At 40.0% G+C, this 20,923-nt stretch overlaps 1 protein-coding gene across 1 annotated transcript in view; it reads right to left on the reverse strand.

Moving 5' to 3' along the window:
• eif5b (eukaryotic translation initiation factor 5B) overlaps positions 1–20,923 on the reverse strand; it is a 93,958-nt gene that overhangs the window by 22,496 nt on the left and 50,539 nt on the right. The window contains exons 14-20 of the mRNA XM_067986239.1: positions 19,644–19,785; positions 11,891–12,022; positions 10,239–10,421; positions 7,703–7,864; positions 5,120–5,251; positions 3,630–3,761; positions 3,460–3,536 (exon numbers count right to left, since the gene is read on the reverse strand). Of these exons, the coding sequence (XP_067842340.1) occupies positions 3,460–3,536; positions 3,630–3,761; positions 5,120–5,251; positions 7,703–7,864; positions 10,239–10,421; positions 11,891–12,022; positions 19,644–19,785 (960 nt within the window). The remainder of the gene's footprint in view (positions 1–3,459; positions 3,537–3,629; positions 3,762–5,119; positions 5,252–7,702; positions 7,865–10,238; positions 10,422–11,890; positions 12,023–19,643; positions 19,786–20,923) is intronic.

Here is a 20,923-nt window from a genome sequence, read left to right on the forward strand (position 1 = left end):
TGCAAATATTTATTTTGTTCACATTTTTGTATAAAGTACCATCTATTATGCAGAATGTGGGTAATGGTTTCCATTTATATAAATGATCTGAATAAGAAAGGAATGATACAGTTTGCTAATGACACCAAACTAGGGGCCATGGTAAACTGTGAGGAAGAATGCAAGAAGACAAACACTTTAGCAAAGAAGGCAAGTAGGAAGCAGATCTAGTTGAATGCAGAAAAAGGTGTAATAGAACAATTTGACAAAGTGAAAAGAAGTAATACCCTAAATGGCAAGACTCTCAACAGAGTGGAGGAACAGAGATATGTAGGGATAGATCTTTAAAAGTAAAACTGCAGGTAGAAAAGGTCACAAAAATGCGAAATAGATTTTATTTTATTCGTTCATGGGATGTAGGCGTCGCTAGCAAGTCCAGCATTTATTGCCCATCCCTAATTGCCCTTGAGAAGGTGGTGGTGAGCCGCCTTCTTGAACCGCTGCAGTCCGTGTGGTGAAGGTTCTCCCACAGTGCTGTTGGGTAGGGCGTTCCAGGATTTTGACCCAGCGACGATGAAGGAACAGCGATATATTTCCAAGTCGGGATGGTGTGGCTTGGAAGGGAACGTGCAGGTGGTGTTGTTCACATGTGCCTGCTGCCCTTGTTCTCCTAGGTGGTAGAGGTCGTGGGTTTGGGAGGTGCTGTCGAAGAAGCCTTGGCGAGTTGCTGCAGTGCATCCTGTAGATGGTACACACTGCAGCCACTGTGCGCCGGTGGTGGAGGGAGTGAATGTTTAGGGTGGTGGATGGGGTGCAAATCAAGCGGGCTGTTTTGTCCTGGATGGTGTCACGCTTCTTGAGTGTTGTTGGAGCTGCATTCATCCAGGCAAGTGGAGAGTATTCCATCACACTCCTGACTTGTGCCTTGTAGATGGTGGAAAGGCTTTGGGGAGTCAGGAGGTGAGTCACTCGCTGCAGAATACCCAGCCTCTGACCCGCTCTTGTAGCCACAGTATTTATGTGGCTGGTCCAGTTAAGTTTCTGGTCAATGGTGACCCCCAGGATGTTGATGGTGGGGGATTCGGCAATGGTAATGCAGTTTAATGTTACGGGGAGGTGGTTAGATTCTCTTTTGTTGGAGATAGTCATTGCCTGGCACGAATGTTACTTGCCATTTATCAGCCCAAGCCTGGATGTTGTTCAGGTCTTGCTGCATGCGGGCACGGACTGCTTCATTATCTGAGGGGTTGCGAATGGAACTGAACACTGTACAATCATCAGCGAACATCCCCATTTCTGACCTTACGATGGAAGGAAGGTCACTGATGAAGTAGCTGAAGATGGTTGGGCCTAGGACACTGCCCTGAGGAACTCCTGGAGCAATGTCCTGGGGCTGAGACGATAGGCCTCCAACAACCACTGCCACTCGGCTTTACACATCAAGGCACTGAATATAAGAGAGCGTGATGCTGAATTTGTACAAGACATTGATTAGGCCACAGTTCGAGTACTACGTGCACTTTGGGCACCCTGCTATAGGAAAGCACATTAGAAAACTGGAAAGGGCACAGTGAAGATCGATTAGAATCATACCAGGAATCTGAGGTTAAAGTTATGAAGAAAGGTTTGAAAAGTTGAGACTTTTCTTACTAGAACCAAGAGGTAATGGGAAACCTAATAGAGATTTTCAAAATTATGAAAGGTTCTGAGAGGGTTAACATTGAAATATTGTTTCTGTTGGTTGGAAAATTAGTAACAAAGGAGTACAGATTATCACTGAGAATGAATGCAGAAATTAGATTTATTTTCACATCATTAGGATATGGAATGCTCAATCTCATGTGGTTCTTGAGGCAGATATTATTGCATAATTTAAAATAGAATTGGATAGGTATTTAAAAAGGGAAACCATAAAAGGGCACAGAGAAAGGGTAGGAATATGTAATTAGAGTAGATAGTTCCAGTTGAAGAACTAGCAACAGCATAGCTATGGATGGGCTGAGTGGCCTCCTTCTATGTTGTAATTTCTATGACGATGAATTAACACTAGACCAAAACTGCAGGACACAGTATTGTGGGAAACTGTACTAGGCAGGTTCCATTTTTCTATTCAGAACATGCCATTGCAAAACTCAGTACTAATGCTATTCATCCCATATATTCAGTAGTTCAGTTGCGCCAATATTCCACTAATTGGTACTTTGTAGAGGACACATCAATGGGAGAAAAAAATTCTGCCTTCCCTATTCCATCTCTCCTGTCACTCTCTCCCCATGAAACATTTCTGAAACTGCCAAGTTGACAGGTGAAAGGCTTGTTTGCATACAACAGCCATTATTTGTTGGCATAATACACCAGAAGTCTAGCCAAATACATTTTATTTGTAACACCCCCAAATGCATTGTACCATTGGGATATACACAATTGACATTGGCATCAAAACTAAGGTGGGCATAATGGATTTTACCATTGAAGATTACAGGCACTTTACACTTAATTTGGGATCCCAAGAGAATGGTGATCAAATGAGGACTCACTACTTCCATGCACTGTTCTCTTACTTTAACAGATTTTGCTGCACCTAATGAAGGTCTAACAGACATTTTTAAAATGTCAATCTGCCCTTTGTGCATACTTTGATTTCTGTTACGGTGCATGAGTGAATGGGGGAGGGGAATGAAAAAGAGGAAAGAAGGTGGCCGGGAGGACGAAGAGACTTTCTTGAAGTCTTGTTGAAGTATGGAGTTAGTAGATGAGATTTCAATGGTGCAAAATTCTTTTGGCATTGCCACTATGAATAGCTCATGGAGGAGGGAGTCAGGTTTCGTGGTAGGGCCAGAGTCTGTATGGTGCATTAAGATGTAAAACGGTACATGCAGGCAAGAGAGCCAGTTTTCACGTGTTTAGCAGGCCAGAAAGGAATAAAGTGTTATATATTCACTTATTTATTTAATAAATTTGCTTAATACTTTTAAACTACAATGAGATATGATGTGATGTTCTATCATTTATTGAGGACTGAAGATAAATCTTAGAGGCATAAGAATATCTCCAGTCACTTAAAAATAATTGACAAACCAGGGTTTTCTGTTCATTATCCTGGGTGCTTTACCGAAGGTTCACTTAGATAGTACGGCTAGGGAAAACACATTTGAAGGCATTGGGAGATTGAACTCTCCTTTGAGAGGTATAAGGTATGAGAGCCAGAAAAAATTGAGTGTAAAGAATATTTGAAAAGACAGGTAGCACATAAAAACCATAACAATCTGAGCTTTGGATTTCTGAAATAATGTCACCGGAACTCTGGAGGTCACCTCCTTTATATTAAAAAAAAGAATGTTTTCAACTGCAGAAAAATGATAGTGAGAGGTACCAATGTTCAGAATTTTGCTCTATACTTTAAAGAAATCAACATGACACAAAAGTTTTTATAAAAAAAAACATGTCTGGATTATTGCAACAACACTGTTTGGCACTTACTGAGGATCATGCTCAAGCATAGCTGAAGATTTCATCACATCTTTCTTATGGACAGGTCCAATGTTAATTCCAGCATACTAAGAAAGAAAGAAATACACAGATCCAGTTTTATAATTATTGAAGTTAAATCAAAGCAGAAAACATAAAAGATTTCAAGTTCTGAAACTTACTGGCACACTTGATGTCCGGAGATATTCTAGGAGTGCCTCCAAAGAGCCCAACGTAGAGGCTTGTACATAAACGCCCTTCTCCTCCAGTTTAATAGAATTCAGGGTTTGCTTCAGTTCCTGCTCTAGCTCATCCTGTTAACAGTAGTATGGCAGGGCACCAAATTACATGCTAGTCACATTTTGAAATTTTATATCTACATTGAATGTGTAATGTGACTTTTAAAGATAAAAGCCGGCAACTATAATTAAAATTAAGAAAATACGGATCTTTCCAAATACACTACCTCTATTTATTGCATCTAGTTTCTCCTAAAACTTGTACTACAATGGTTGTGCAAGTTTATTCCTAATTACACACCAGCTTCAATGCAGAACAAAGTGCTCACAAGATGACCCTCTATCAAAAAAGTAGCATTTTGCAAAGTAAAAAAAAGAATTTATGGTTCTTACATTCGAGCTAAGGCTAAAATGGAACTAGTCATTTTACTGGTTTCATTTGAAGAAAGAACACGACTTGAAGCACAGCAGGCACTGGGGAACAGGGTACTGAATTTTAAAATTAAAACCACTGAATCAAGTGGGGGCTTGTTTATGGTTTTCCTTCAGGTAGCGTTTAATTTTAAAATAAGCTCATAATTTGTAAGATGAATAAAAAAAATTGCAGCTCATTTAGTGCAATTACACATCTTGTTCTGCACAATGTCCAGTAGTTACCAAACAGAACGCTCAAGAAGCTCAATAAGCAAGATCAATAAAAGTAAACTAAACATTGGTTGTTACTTTAATACAGGGTAGCAGCCAGCTGCCGAGGCAGCGGTTCTGAGAGATTACCTCCTCCAATCTGATTTCCAATCAGAATGCTTTATCTGTGGGAAAGTTTTACTTTAAAGAATCAGAATTTTTTTTTTTTTTTTAAAAAAGAGAGCATGCGAGCGCACGCACATTGTGGAGTAAAATGTTGCAGAGATTTCCAAACACAAGAGAACATTATGTGGGTGCATTTATTGACTTTGTTTTAATTTTTTTAATGTTTTTATTACTTCAGAAATTTTATTTTCAGCATTGCAACCTTCGACCGCTGATAAACTAAGATTGCAGCTGAAAACACTCAAAAATAATTTGAGCCATTTTATTGGTTTCCCTTTTCCTGCTTAAAATTGGCAGTTTTTTTGTGGTCTCATTATTGTTCATCAGCAACATTCCTATCTGCTTACTGATTGGCAGCTTTCCTAGCTGTTTAGTAATATTTGAGGCAATCAGCATTGTTATTTAACAATGACTTGTGCAAGTGTGATGGACACTTTGCCACGTACTAGGTGTAAGATTTTTCATTTTACATACACACAGGAGCTTTAAATGCTATAATACGTCAACAAAACTGAAACAAAATTAGTGTGCAAGATTCTGAAGAGATTTCAGCAGTTCTTAAATTTTACTAGATTAAGTTTAAAATATGTACCAGTAGTTTTTTCAGATAACCAAATTCAAACCTTTAGCACTGGAATTTCATCATCCTTGTGGGCTATTAGCAGTGGTAAACCAGCAAGAGATTTCTCCAGATCTTTAGCAAGAATTTTCACACCTTGTGCAGCCCAGACTTCCTTTTGTTTCTCATACGGATTCTGAGGAAAAAAAATATACACATCAATATCATTGTAAAATCTACAGTTTATTATATGACATTCGTGCCAGACAATGATCATCTCCAACATGAGAGAGTCTAACCACCTCCCCTTGACATTCAACAGCATTACCATCACCGAATCCCCCACCATCAACATCCTGGGGGTCACCATCGACCAGAAACTTAACTGGACCAGCCACATAAATACTGTGGCTGCAAGAGCAGGTCAGAGGCTGAGTATTTTGTGGCAAGTGACTCACCTCCTGACTCCCCGAAGCCTTTCCACCAACTACAAGGCACAAGTCAGGAGTGCGATGGAATACTCTTCACTTGTCTGGATGAGTGCAGCTTCAACAACATTCAAGAAGCTCGACACCATCCAAGACAAAGCAGCCCGCTTGATTGGCACCCCATCCACTACCCTAAACATTCATTCGCTTCACCACCGGCACACTGTGGCTGCAGTGTGTACCATCCAGAAGATGCACTGCAGCAACTCGCCAAGGCTTCTTCGACAACACCTCCCAAACCCACCACCTCTACCACCTAGAAGGACAAGGGCAGCAGGCACATGGGAACAACACCACCTGCACATTCCCCTCCAAGTCACACACCATCCCGACTTGGAAATATATCGCCATTCCTTCATCGTCGAAATCCTGGAACTCCCTACCTAACAGTACCGTGGGAGAACCTTCACCACACGGACTGTAGTGGTTCAAGAAGGCAACTCACCACCACCACCTTCTCAAGGGCAACTAGGGATGGGCAATAAATACTGGCCTTCCCAGCGACACCCACATCCCATGAAATGAAAAAAAAAATTCTGAGGCTTCCTCGTAAAAACAATGCTAGTCAAATTAACCAAACGTGCACTTCCAGATGGGATTGTTGGATAGTAATGATCAAGAAGAGTAATGGCATCTGATTTTCTTCTTCCTAACCCAGGGCTAATTGTAGCAGGTCTATTACTAACCAGGCTGAGGTCAGCAAACTCAGTAGAGCCAACAAGGAAGCTCAATTTCAGTTTCAATTCTCATTTGCTTATTGTTTAGTCAAATATTCAAGACATCAATTATTCCTGTAATAACATTTTTCTGAATGAGTTAGTTGTAAAACCAACACAATGCATTCTGTCAAATGTTCTGAGATAACGAGCTTGCACTCAAAAAATTAATCTAACAGTCAGAGCTACAAAGTGCCAGCATAAAACTACTTTCCAATCTATTGCTCTAATCTTGAGTCATATATAACACCAGTGTAATATTATGACTTAATACATTTTGGTTGGTTGAGGTTACCCTTTTCCCCTCCCGACCGAAAAAATGTTATTGAATTCATTTGCTTTGAATGGATTTCTTTCCCGTTCTTGATAAATGAAGCAATGTACCCCTACAACCAGCTTTTAACATATTAAACTTCTGTATTCCAGGGTTAACTGTTACAACTAAAACTGAGAGAGGGGGGCAAATTTAATCCACTATAATGAGTACATCTCTTCTGCTAAATAATATTTCACCAGAAACATTTAAAGAAAAAATTTGCACTAAAACAGCATGGTCCTGCATGACATACTATATTCTCAGCATACATTACAACCTGGCTTTAAAAACAATCAGTTTTGCATTGTTAATTGCATTAATTTTTAAGTTGCCATTCTTAAATATTCAGCAAGTGAAATGAAAGCATAAAGCCAAGGACAGGAATAGGCCCTTTGACCCACCAAATTTCATCCATCTAGTACTCCAAGTGACTCTGCTAGCTGCATTTTGATTATCACGTCTTTGATTCTACTGTTTTAGCTGGTAGATTATTCTAAATGTTTTGCACCTTCTGAGTTAATACTTTTTCTAATATATACTCATTTAAAATATACTTTTCATTAAGTTTAAATTCTCTTGTCCTGCTGACCAGACTTTGATGTATTAATCTGGGTTCAATTTATCTATTCCATTTAATATTTTATATACCTCAATGAGGATCCCCTTAACTCTTTACAATGGACATTGGAACTTAATATTCTCTATTTCTTCATAGCTCATCTTTAGATTTGGGGTTATTCTTGCAGCTCTTCTCCCCATCATGACCAATGCACATAATTCCCTTTTGCGGCATTGTTACTAAAACTGTATGCTGTAAATATTTTCCTCATCACATCAATTTGTATGTATGCAATTAACGAGTCCAACCAAATGCTTCTTTTATTAATTAGATATCTGACAAGAGAAAGTCCAGATTTTGAAAAGATACGATGTGAAATTTGGTGAGTTGAGAGCTGAGTTAATGTTGGGATAGAGACACATCGCTATAACTTAGTGGTGGCACAATGCGATCATAAAACCTTTAATATACAAGAGCCACATAACTAAGTTTTACTATAATACTACACACAAATATAGCAGGTAAAACATCAACATTTTTTTTTAAATCATAGCGTTCTTTTCCATACCTTTACTCTCAATTCTTTGAGGGGTGGTGGTAATAGGAGACCTCTGATCTGTGTAACTATAGGACCTTCAACTCCAGGGACAATAATAGTATCTCCTTCCTTCATATTACCATTGATTAGAATCACATCAATAGTCGTTCCCATTCCAGGAAGTGCTTTTACCTGAAAAAAAACACCCAGGCTAAAGACACAAGTTTGAGAGAATTTGCGGTGCACACATACACGGTCACGTTTGTCTACACAATGACTACACTTCAGAAAGTAATTCTTTAGATAGGAAGTACTTTAGAATGTCCTGAAGATGTGATATGGCACTATATAAATGCAAATTTACTTTCTTTCTTAGCACGTTTACGATTTCACTACATGTAGTGAACAGAGAAAACTTCCCCCAGTGTCCACACATGTACATTTTTCATCAAATGTTGATGAATAATGATCAGAAGGAACACTGGCTGATTATTTTTCTCTTTCTGAAAACAATAAGCAATTTGTTGCCCATCTCAAAAATTGATAAGCACCTTACACCCATCGTGTTGGGAAATCCCTGCTCCCAGTCACTTGGTGGGGGTTGTCCAGCACAAGTCCACCACTCTTGGTTATGAACACGGAGACAAAAATAGGGACAGAAACGCACACTGTTTTTACACAAAAAGCTGCTAAGACAGACTTTTGCCCAGACTCACTAAGCTAGTGAGAAGTAAATTTGTTTAAATCAAGACGACTCACTGACATGATGAAGCGTTGCGTATTTGTTATTATGTATTATTATACAATGACATATTATACTAATTAAAAGAGTAGTCTGATCATAACTTTTATTTTGTATATTTACTTGCTGTCAGAGAAATAAAACAGCTTAACAATTCATATATGGCCCCTTCTTAGTAAGTGTTGTCTTAGTGCACTTTCAAAAAGATTGGAGAGGTGCATGTGGGAACACTTGCGAATGCACAAATATCCAGTTCAGATCACAAAGGGGTCCTATTGTTACATGCCTGGGTCACATAGTTAGAAAGTGTGTAGTACGGGCACACCCCTAAACGCAAGATGATCAGACTGCAAACAAGAGTGGCCAGCACTGCAGTACGCAAGAGAATTTCTAAAGCATGATCCAAATTTGTAAGCAAATAGAATCTACATATTACCCATGCTCAAATTTCTCAGAACCTGCAAGATATATCTACTAAAGATTCAGATTTGTTTGCATAATTTTGTTACGTTTTCAGAACAAGTATGAATTAATAAACAGAGCACTCCAACATCTAGTTCCCATCAGTCAACTTTATTTCAAGTTTCCAGGGAAAAAGAGTGAATATTTCCATTTAACTGTTAACCTTCACTAACTGCCTTGGAGGGACAATTAAGTAAGGTGAATGTTAACTTTTGCTGGATAAAATACCTGGATAACTGAAACTAACAACTTAGAGTTTTTCATGCAGGAATAACATAAAATGGATGTCTACTGGTGACTAAACATAAGAGTTTCCCACACAAGAAAATAAAGAACAAGCATTTACATTTTGCCTTTCATGATCTCAGGATGTCCCAAAATGCTTCAAATACCATTGAATTGTAGTCACTGCTGTAATGTAGGAAAACACCTCAGCCAATTTGCACATAGCAAGGTCTCACAAACAGCAATTAAATAATTGACCAGATAACCTGTTTCAGTGATGTTGGTTGAGGGAAAAATGTTGGCCAGGACATCGGGAGAATTTCCCTGCTCTTCTCCAAATAGCACCAAGCAATCTTTTATATCCACCCAAGGTGGGAAGCTGGGTCTCAATTCAACGCTTGATCCGAATGATGGCAGTTCCAACAGTGGAGTATTCCCTCAGTAGTACGTTTAAGTCTGCCCAGATTATCTGCTCAAGGCTCTGGAATGGGGCTTGAACCCACAACCTTCTGACTCAGAGGTGAGGGTGCTACCACTGGGCCAAGGCTGACACCTGTTGATAGTCACCCCTTCACTTTGCGGCTTATTTTATTTTATTTTATTTTCTCCTGAAGGCCCAGTGTGTGTTACTATGTCATGCAGACCAGGAAGACTGCAGGTTCAATCCGTGGTCTATGGTGGCTTAGCTAGGGCAATGGTGGGAACACTACAATTGGTCTCAATATCACTAGGCTAAGCAAGGGGAGGGATGTGGGAAAATGGGGGGAAAAACAGGGTTTCTACACCGGATTGCTACCCAGTGACCCCCTGCTACAAAATGTCCATATGTTTGTTGACAGAGACCATGAGAGGGCAGGATCATGTTTGGTTGTGATGCCACAAAGCCAGTAGTCTGCAAACTCACTTCCTAGGCTTACAGATGATGAATGGCCACTACATCAAGGTACTAGAGGGCTGTCTGAAGCTTCACCTCCTATAAATAAGCCAGCAAAGGAAGGGCATTGCTTTATTAATTACAGTATTTTTCCTGACTTAAAGCTAAATTTAGAAATATATTACTACACAATATTTTCTAGGCTAAGCTGTAAATTACATGAGCTTATTCTTCTAAATTTACAGTAGATCTTGCATGCATACCTCCATAACTTGCGCTCTTAGTTCCAGAGAATAAGCTAGTCTCTTAGCAAGCATAGTCTGTGTCAGCTCCACCAGCAGTGCAATAAGATTTCCCATACCATCTCCAGTGTGAGCTGATGTAGGTATCAATGACACAAATGTACGCGGATCCTTGTTTTCAAAGAATAAAGCAGCATTCAGACCCTAAGAAAAAGTGATGCATGTTATCCATTAGTAATTCACAGATAAATATATACCCTATAAAATAGTTTAGTCGTTAGGAAAGAATCACTTCACCTTAATAACTACAGTAGTCATTCAAGTAGACACACAGATGACAATCAAATATTTAAATATTAGTGGAGCTCCTGGCATTGCTCACTGAATTGAAGGATATGCTGGTTCTTTTTTTTAAAAATTCATTCTCAGGACATGGAGAACACTGAAGGCCGCATTTATTTCCTATCCCCAGTTGCTCCGAGGTGGTGGTGGGCACCTTCTTGAACCTCTGCAGTTTTGGTTCTCACAATGCTGTTAGGTAGGGAATTTCAGAATTTAGACCAACGATGAAGGAGGAATGGCAATGCACGTCCAAGTAAGGATAGTGTGTGATTTAGGGGGAACTCGGAGATGATAGTGTTCCCATGCCAATGCTGCTCTTGTCCTCAGTGATAGAGGTCAAGGGATTGGGAGGAGCTGTTGAAGTAAGCTTGGTCAGTTGCTGCAATGCATCCTCCACCTATGTGATCCATTTTAATCTCAATTTCTTTTGGGATGGGATGGGCTCCTGAGGTTTCACATTTTGCAATACTCGACATGATCCTGGAGTTTGGCAGCAGAACGAACTTTTTTTTTTAAGTTCACATTGCACTTTTCCTCCCTTTAAAATAGACATTACAACACCACTACAGAAATTACATGTTGGGATGGATGATCTATATTCAGTTTCAACAAACACTTAACCACATGTGAAATGTTGCTCAGAATGTTTTTGGAAAAAAAGGATATGAAATCCCTTTAACCCCCCCCCCCAAACAATCTCCCAAATGGAGATCTCACACTTCCCACACTGCTCCCACTCTTCAGGTGGCCACAAGTGAAGCATACCACAGCAGCCTACTAAAAAATTCCACTCAGATTTTCCTCATTGCTATGTGGTGCCACGTGTATCCCTCTACTCTGTTGCTGCATGTTGGTGCTCCAATGTAAGTATCAATTAGGTAAGTTTCTAAAATTAATTCTTTATTATGAGGTGGTCAAACAGCAAATACTGCTCTGAAATAGTGTAATAGTTTTCCAAATCAGTCACCACTATATATCCATATATTCCCGCCCACTCAACTTTCACGAGGCAAACGACGCAGTAGAAAATCACAAAATGGCCTTTTTTCGTCATTGAGAGCTCAATGTTGTTGCAGTTTTTTTTTAAATTACAAAGAACGTAATGTTTCCCTTTTAAAAATGCTATCAATTTAGAAGAAATTCAGCTCCTTCTTATAACAGTCTCAAACAATACAAAGCCAACTGGCACAAGGTGTTGAACAGCAAGCATCATGCAGGAAAACAACTCTTCAGACAACAAATTCTTAATTTCAAAAAACACTGAACTGAAATGTCATTTTTTTTCCCAGACTTTGTTTATAAAAGATACATAACAGAGAAAGGCTCAAAACCTGTTGTGCAAATTCCACAATAGTGGATTTGGCTCTCTCGTCAAATTCATCTTTTGTGTTCTTTTTCTGCTTCTTTAATGTGGCAACTACATCCGTATCCGGACTTTTCTTCCAATCATACAACCGGTCAATCTGAAGTAAAAAAAAATACTTGCAGAAATGAAGTACATATTCAATTGTAATAGAGCCACATGCCCACATTTAGTATTATTAGTGGTAGAATACTTATGATCTGCCAAAAAAAATGTTGTTTTGAATTTGAGATGCAGTGATATCCTGCTATGGTTAGATATTAGATATCTGCATGTGGGTGTGCTGAGTTGTCACTCACCTGCAAATTGACCTCTCAGCTCACACAAAATATAGTGCAGCAACAGACAAAATAGGTTCACTTTCATGTCACTTCCACTTCCTGACTGTGGAAGTACTAATGTGATGGGTAGGATACTTTGTAATGAATGAATGGGATGTAAGGAAGAGAAAGAGTATGTAGAACTAGCCCAGATAAATTGAAAAGAAAAATTGTCAGTTAAGAGTGAACAATGGGGAAACTTTCAAACAGGAGGTGATCGGCATATTCCTGCAAGAAGTAAAGGGGATGCAGCAAAAGCTTAAGTTCCTTGGATGAGTAGAGAAATTAAAATTAAAATTCAACTTTAAAAAGAATTAAACAAACAAAAGAAAATGAAGTGGAGCGTAGATAATATGGAGGAGAACCAAAAGAGAGTAATTAGGAAGGCTAAGGGGGTATGAAGAAATAGTGCAAGGAAGAAATAGTGCAAGGAAGAAATAGTGCAAGGAAGAAATAGTGCAAGGAAGAAATAGTGCAAGGAAGAAATAGTGCAAGGAAGAAATGGAAACAGTAAAGGATTTTATAGACATAAAAAGTAAAAGAATACTTAAAAAGTAGGGCTAAATAGAGATGAAAATGAATTCTAATGGAGGATGAAGGAATGGCAGAAAGACTAAATGAGTATTTTGCATAGGTTTTTATATAAAACTGTGACGGTAGACGGTAGGAATAAAAGGGCATAAAAACAGGAAGTGGAGCAATTTGATAGGATAACTAATTAAGGAAGCAGTACTGAAAAATGTGGTGGAACTCAGTGAATATACAGGCACATAAAATGATCTAGGTTTGGGCATGGGAGCACAATATCAAAATTTGCATTCTGAACAAGAAAGCTTGAGAGTAAATATATGCTGTGTTGGCATGTATCTTAGAATGCCAAGGGAAATCAGAGAGGAAATAGCAGAGGTTCTGACCACAACTTTTCAAACATCCTTAGATAAAGCATTTCTGCCAAAGGACTGGAGTGCTGCCAATCCAACGTCGCTGTTCAAGAAGGGATAAAGGGATTAACCAAATATCTACAGACCAGTCAACCCAACATCGGCAGTGAGTAGGGGCCATAATATATGGATAAAATTCTCACTTAGAAAGTGATGGGTCAATTAAAGACAACCAGCACAGATTTGTAAAAGGCAAGTCATGTCAGACAAATTTAATATAGAGTTCTTTGAGGAAACAATTATATTAAAGGAAGCACAGTAGATGTGTGTATGGATTTTCTAAAGGCCTTTGATAATGTGGCTCATAAGAAACATGTTGATAAAATTAATGCATACTGTATTAAAAGGAATGTGGCAGCAATGTTAGGAAGTTATCCAAAGGAATGAAAACAGAGAGCAGTAGTTAATAGATTTTATTTTTAGGCTGGAGGGATGTAAACAGTGGTAACCCCCCCCACACAAAGGTAAGTGAAAGCACAACTGCTGTTTGCAATATACAGGCACATAAAATGATCTAGGTTTGGGCATGGGAGCACAATATCAAAATTTGCATTCTGAACAAGAAAGCTTGAGAGTAAATATATGCTGAATGGTAAAACATTAAAAGGAGAGTGAGGTACTTAAGGTTCAGATATACACATTTTTAAAAGGGGGAGGACAAGTTGATAAAGTGGGGAAAAAAAATCTTGAGATCGTAGGTTTCATAAATCAGGACCAGAGTACAAAAGAGAAAAGGTAAAGCCAAATCTATACTAATCATTGCTTATGCTGCAGTTAGAATATTGTGTCCAGTTTTGGGTGCCTTACTTTAAAAAGCATGTCAAAGCCGATGAGGGGTAAAAGGGAATTAGTAAGATGATACCAAGAAAGAAGTCTTACTTATGAGGACAGACTAGAACAGAGAAAGTCAAAGGGAGAACTGGGGGTTCTGATGGGGGTTTTGATACGGTAAATAGGAAAAACTATTTCCACTGGTAAGTCGCTAAATTGTATAAATTTAAAGACCAAAAGAATATGGGGAGATGCTATGATAATTTTTTGTTAAAACGCAGAAGGTTCTTAGGACAAGGAATGCCCTACCAGAAACAGTGATGGAAGTAGAATGTGTAATAGCTTTTAAAAGGAAATAGATAAACATTTGAAAAATAAAAATTTAAATGGGCAGGGCAATCGGACTGAGTGGACAGGTCTCCCAGAGCTGGCACAGGTGTGATGGACCATTTGGCCTCTTTCTGTCCTGTAAAATTCTATTATTTCAGGATAGAATCTTTGCCACCAAGAAGGAACAAGTGATTAAAGTTCAGAGATGCACTGACCATTACTGATTTCTTCTGCTCTGTTTACAAGTAAGAGGGTGCCAGGAAGACAGAAAAGGTAAAAGAGGAAAGCAATTAATCTATTTCTACACAGTGGGAATGTTGGGTTGAGGAACAGTATACAAGACACATCTTTGCTTTGCAACTAAAATGAGAAAATTCAGAGGAACCATAACAACACTGATAAAATAGAAAAAAAGCAAGTTGCAACAGAAAGATGCTGGAACCATGATATAAATGCACAATTGCCTTTTTCTTCCTCTCTGTTTACAAGCATGAGATAAACCAGGAAGGAAAGAACTCACATTATATAGGAACAGGAGTGGACCATTCAGTCCCTCAAGCATGTTCTGCCCACCATTCAATTAGATCATGGCTGATCTGTATCTCAATTCCATTTACTTGTCTTTGCTCCATACCCTTTGATACCTTTACCCAGCATAAATCGATCAATCTCAGTCTTGAAATTTTCAATTGACCCAGCATCCACGGCCTTTTGGGGAGTGAGTTTCAGATTTCCACTACTGTGTGTGTGAAAAAGTACTTCCTGATTTCACTCCAAAATGATCTAGCTCTAATTTTAAGATTATGCCCTTGTGTTCTGGATTCCCCCACCAGAGGAAATAGCTTCTCTGTATATACCCTATCAAATCCCTTTATTATTTTGAACACCTCAATTAGATCACCCCTCAACCTTCTAAACTCAAGGGAATATAAGCCAAGTTTATACAACCTGTCCTTATAGTGCATCCTTTTAAGCTCAAGTGTTATTCTGGTGAATCTGCACTGTAGCCCCTCCAAGGCCAATATCTTTCCTGAAGTGTGGTACGCAGTACTCCAGATGGAGTCTGATCAGGTCTCTGCACAACTCAAGCATCACTTGCTCACTTTTGAATTTCAACTCCATTGAGATAAAGGCAAACATTCCATTAGCCTTTTGGATTCCTGTTTGCACCTGTGCATTAGCTTTCAGTAATTTGTGCACATGGACACCTAAATCCCTTTGCTCCTGGTCTCTCACCATTAAGAACATATTCTGATTTAGCTTTCTCAGATCAAAAGTGGATGACCTCTCACTTCCCCACGTTGGTCAGACTAAGTGCATGGGCAAAACTATGGTAGATGGAGTTCACGTCCCTTTGTAACTTCCAGCTCCCATCTACACAATTTACTATCCAGTCCTGGTTGCAGGACTTGAGGCCACAACCTACTGACTTAAGATATGAGATTGCTATCACTTAAACCAAGCAGCTATGTATTCACATCTTTATGGAGGGTGGTGCTTAGGAAGCTGACAAGAAGAATATTGGAGAAGTCAAGTGTAGGGATGATGAAAGGTTTTGGCAGTAGTGGGAGTAAGGTGTGGTGGAGACAGGCAATGTTGAAAAGGTAGAAGCAAGTGATTTTGGTTGGAGATAGGATATGGGGTTTGAAGCTCAGCTCTGGTTTAAACAGAATGTCAAGGTTACCTGTAGTCTGGATCAGCCTCAGTGAGTAACCAGGAAGAGGATGGAGTCCATAACAAGGTTGTGGAGTTTTTAAGCAGAGGCCACAAACAATGGCTTTGGTCTTCTCAACGTTCAACTAGAGGAAATTCTCACTTTTCCACGACTTGATGACAGACAAGCAGTCTGACAGCACGGAGACGGTTGTGGGGCAAGAGAAGTGGAGAAGTAGAACTGGGTATTGTTAAGCACATATGTGGAAGCTGATCCCATGTGTACATATGCTGTCACTGAGGGGAAGCATACAGATGAGGATGAGGAAGAGGAAGGAGCTAAAGGTGAATCCTTGGGAAAACTCCGGAGGTAACTGCACAGGGGCTGCAGAAGAAGCCATCTCTGGAAAAGCACTGGCTGTATTGTGCAAGGAAGGAGCGAAGCCAACCGATTGTAGTCCCATTGAGGTTGATCCCAGAAGGGAAGCAGTGTGGGAGGATTGTATCAAATGCTACAGAGATGTCAAGGAAGCCAAGAATGGATAAAGCACCATGGTCTTAATAAAAGTGAATATCACTGGTGTTTTGATCAGGGCGCTCTAAGTGCTATACAGCTCCCATTTCACTCCCATAGGTCAGAAGGCTGCATCTGGCACCCAAGCAGTCTTGTCATCCATTGCCAAATGTAGCTGGACCATTTGAACATTATTACATTTACCTCTTTTTGGTCAATTTCTCCCATTACGCCAGGATATTCCAAGAGGGCAAGAGCAACCCAAGTCGCCTTTTCTCTTTGACAAAACACCTAATCAATTGCCCTTCTCTTGCCCTTCCCATTCTCACCTCTAGCATCAAGTGCGAAGGGCTCATGGATTTTTTTCATCTCAAAGGCCGAGATAGCACAGCAAGAAAGAAACTGAAAGGATTCAAACAGAGTTGAGGGAGAAGTGAAGTACAGTGAAAAATAGTTGGAGGGGATGGACAGTTTATGGCTAGGCTTCAAAGGTGAGCAATGGGGCCAGGAAAGGTAGTTGAGTGCACTGGGCATCAATGGGGCACTGATTTCTCCTCAGAGGAAGAGCATGGAGAGAATAAGGGGAGAGATATGGCAGGGAAGCTGCAAAGCGATAGGGAATCAAGCTTAGGATGAGTAAAGGTTTGGGACGTGGTTGGTGGTGGCCCAAGACTGTCGTATCACCTCAAATCGTTTGAGACGAAGAAATCCATGAGCTCCTCACACAATGTTATAGACGAGTGTGGAAAGGTAAGGGAAGGGGGTTTGAGTAGGTGTTTTGTCAAAGAGAAAAGGAGATGTGGGTTGATCTTGCCTCCAAGTATATATTGAAGTAATAGGTGAAATTGAGCAAGAAGAGAGAAGCTAGTGATGTTCAAGTGATCCAGCTAAGTTTGACAGTGCGCTTGGGCACCAGATGCACTCAAGTCTGCAGCCTTCAGACTTGAGTGTAAATGTGTGACCTGTGTCAGGGTAAATGAGGAGGATGAGAGATGGTGAGGGACTTGGTGGGGCTATGAATATCAAAGGCAGAAGTGAGGGAGTTGTTTAGCAGAAAAATAGCGGCAGCAATGTCGGGTTGAGGGCCAAAGAGGAAGTTAGTGAATGAATTTGGGGGTAGTTTTTTTCCCTAGGGCAAATGGTAAAGGTATTGCGGTCAAGACAAAACTAAGTAGTCATAAATATAGCTTTGATGACATGCCATAAGATGGCAAATTGTTTGGAAGTGTACATGACAGCAAATTGCATTTATTTTGAATACTTTAAACATTACAGAACAGGTTACAGAGATGTATGGCATGTCACACATTTTATTCAGCACAAACACCTCAATCATCTTACACTTTCAAGATGCAAAAACATATCATTTTATATGAAGTTGATTAATTTCAGTCTATTTAGGATACTTCTTAAACGTCCAAATAGCTGCTTTAATCAAAATTTGCTGTTAATATGAACTGAGTGTCAATTCCAGTAGAGATGCTATTTAATAATGGGTCACTAAAATATTTGGATAGCACTGTATACTAAAGCTGCAATGTGTGGTCACCTATCAAGGGAGGTGGGGAACCGACGCCAGGCATTTTCCCACCAGTGGCAGCGGTGGGAAAATGCCTGGCGGAGATAAGAAAAAGAAAAAAATGACCCAAAGTTGTATAGTTGCTCTGGATTATATTGATACATTCCAGATGCAAATCGACCTGGCATAGGTCTGGGGCAAAATCCACTGTTGCCCTAGGCTGGGGTATATGTGGATATGGTATTAGAGGGACCTAAAGAAGGAAGGGGGAGGGAATTATAGATGGTTAATAAGAAGCCTTCATCGTTAATGTGTAGTCAAAAGTTGGATTCCTTTATTTGTCTGGTTTGTGGTCTGGGTCACACAATGGCCAATTAAAGTAGTAGGAGTCTAAATATTTACAGATCTATAGAGTACATATCTCACAATTGAAGAGATTTGGCTGAACAAAATTATATGCACTCACCATGCTTATGTTAAAATTAGGTCCTAAAACAAAGTGTCATTTGGTTCAGTTGCTGGAACTTTTGCCCAAGTCAGACGGTTGTGAATTAAAGTTCCAATTCCAGGATTTGAGCACATAATTTAAGCTGACAATTCAGTGTAGTACTGAGGGAATGCTGTACTGACAGAGCTGCTGTCTCTAGGATGAAATGTTGAACCAAGGTTCCATCTGCCTGCTCAGGTGAATTGAAGAGCGCTATTCAAAAGGAGAGTAGATGTTCCAGTGTCCTAGCGAACATTCATCCATCCCTTGATCAACTTCACAAAAAAGATTATCTGGTCATGCATTTACCATTCATGGGACCTTGCTGTGTGCAAATTGGCTGCTGCATTTGCCTACACTACAACAGTGAATGCACTTTAAAAGTATTTCATTGGTTGTAAAGTGTTTTGGTGATGTGATATGGTGCTATACAAGTGCAAGTTTTCTTTTTCTATAAACTTTCAAATAACACATGAAATCAGGAGTATGAAACAAAAACATTACAAAACACGTAAATAGGCCCTTCCTTACAAAATACAATCAAAAACAAAAAAAAATTATACAAAATTGAATCTAAACCAAGTTAGTAATGGAGTTCAAGTATTGCATGCAACAATAACTTGCATTTATATAGCGCCTTTAACGTAGTAAAACGTCCTAAGGCGCTTCACATGAGTGTTATCAAACAAAATTTGACACACGGTCACCTAAGGCGATATTAGGACAGGTCAAAGAGGTAGGTTTTAAGGAGTATCCTTAAAGGAGGAAAGAGAGGTAGAGGTGCGGAGAGGTTTAGGGAGGGAATTCAAGAGCTTAGGACCAAGGCAGCTGAAGGCACGGCTGCCAAAAGTGGAGCGATGAAAATCGGGGATGCGTAAGAGGACAGAATTGGAGGAGCACAGAGATCTCGGGGGGTTGTGGGGCTGGAGGAGGTTACAGAGATAGAGGGCCGAGGCCATAGAGGAATTTGAAAACAAGGATGAGAATTTTAAAATGGAATGGAAATTCTGCCTTCCCTGCTAATTTCATCTTTCCATTCAATGAGATGAACTGGACTGAAATCAGATATGGCACAAAAATAAGTTGCAAACTGAAATTAGCATTTGATCTCATTTTTCTTTACAACTCATTCATAAAAGTAGTAGTTTAATCTTACAATGTTACTTAAATTAAAACCATTACTCACCTTATTAAGTGCAACAATAAAGGGGCATTTTTTCGTTTTCAGCAGGTTAATGGATTCTATGGTCTGTGGCTCCAATCCATGCATGATATCAACCACAAGGATGGCAATATCACAGAGAGAACTTCCTCTATTTCTTAAGTTACTGCAAGGGGGAAAAAATAGCAAAATAAACATTTCTTCAATATAGATACCTCCAATTTAAGTTAGAAGCTTGCAACACAACAGAGATACAGGGGTAAATTTTAACCCCATGAACAGGTGGGTTGGGGGTGGGTGGGAAGGTAAAAATCGTAAAAAGTAAACCCAACCCCAACTCGCCCACTTCCGGTTTTAACGGAGCCGGGTCAGTCAATGAAATCATTCAAGGAGGCAGCAGGCCTCCATTTTAATAGTTTTTTTATTCTTAACTCTTGAGGGCCGAGATTCCTAAAACCTTCTGCTTCACGCCATGTAAGAGGAGGCGAGAAGGCCAGGATCAGCAGGTAAGTGCCTTTATTGCACTGCCTGTGGGCCAGGAGGAGCAGGAATGTTTTCTCCAGGCCAAACAAGCTTACCTGCCACGATCCCACACATGCGATCAGCCAACCCCAGCCCCAACAATCTCCGACCCTCCGACCCCCCCACCCCCCACGATCTCCGAACCTCCCCGACCCCACCCCACCTACAATCTCCCCCTCAGTGTTCGACCTCCCCATGACTGAGCCCCATGATGACCCCCGATGACCAACCCCCCCTTCACCCCCAATCTAAGACTTAACTGCCGGCAGCCAATCCCAAGATGCTCTCCCGTCCGACTACCAGCCAGCCTGTCACTCTGGCCCGCTGTCGGGTGGGAAACCTATAGGAAAAAAAATTGAAAGACGTCCTTATGTCAAAATCGTAAGGACGTCTGGGAAACCCATACTTCCGGGTTTCAAGTCAGGAATTCCCCCGCCCCTCTTCCCGGCTCCCCGTTAAAATTTACCCCACAATATCTGGAGTCATACAATATTGTTTGCTATATGAATGCGATGGGTTGATTATCATGGTGTTCTGGAAAGGTGAGGTCATTAGAGGCTAAAGATGTTAATCAGGCGAATAGGCAGTGAAACTGGAGAAAAAAGCAATTAAAAATAAACTCCAGTGGCAAGTACAGTAAAATCTTATTTAACCAAAATGTTTGAGACACACCAAAATAAGTCAGTTATTCGATATACAGCAGTTGTGTGAAACTTACACAGGTATTGAACACTTCATCCCAAAGATGTTCCTACAAAATGACGCAGGTGAATATTCAGAAA

This window comes from Heptranchias perlo, chromosome 6 (genome assembly GCF_035084215.1).
Source record: "Heptranchias perlo isolate sHepPer1 chromosome 6, sHepPer1.hap1, whole genome shotgun sequence".
In the NCBI taxonomy this organism is placed as follows: Eukaryota; Metazoa; Chordata; class Chondrichthyes; order Hexanchiformes; family Hexanchidae; genus Heptranchias; species Heptranchias perlo.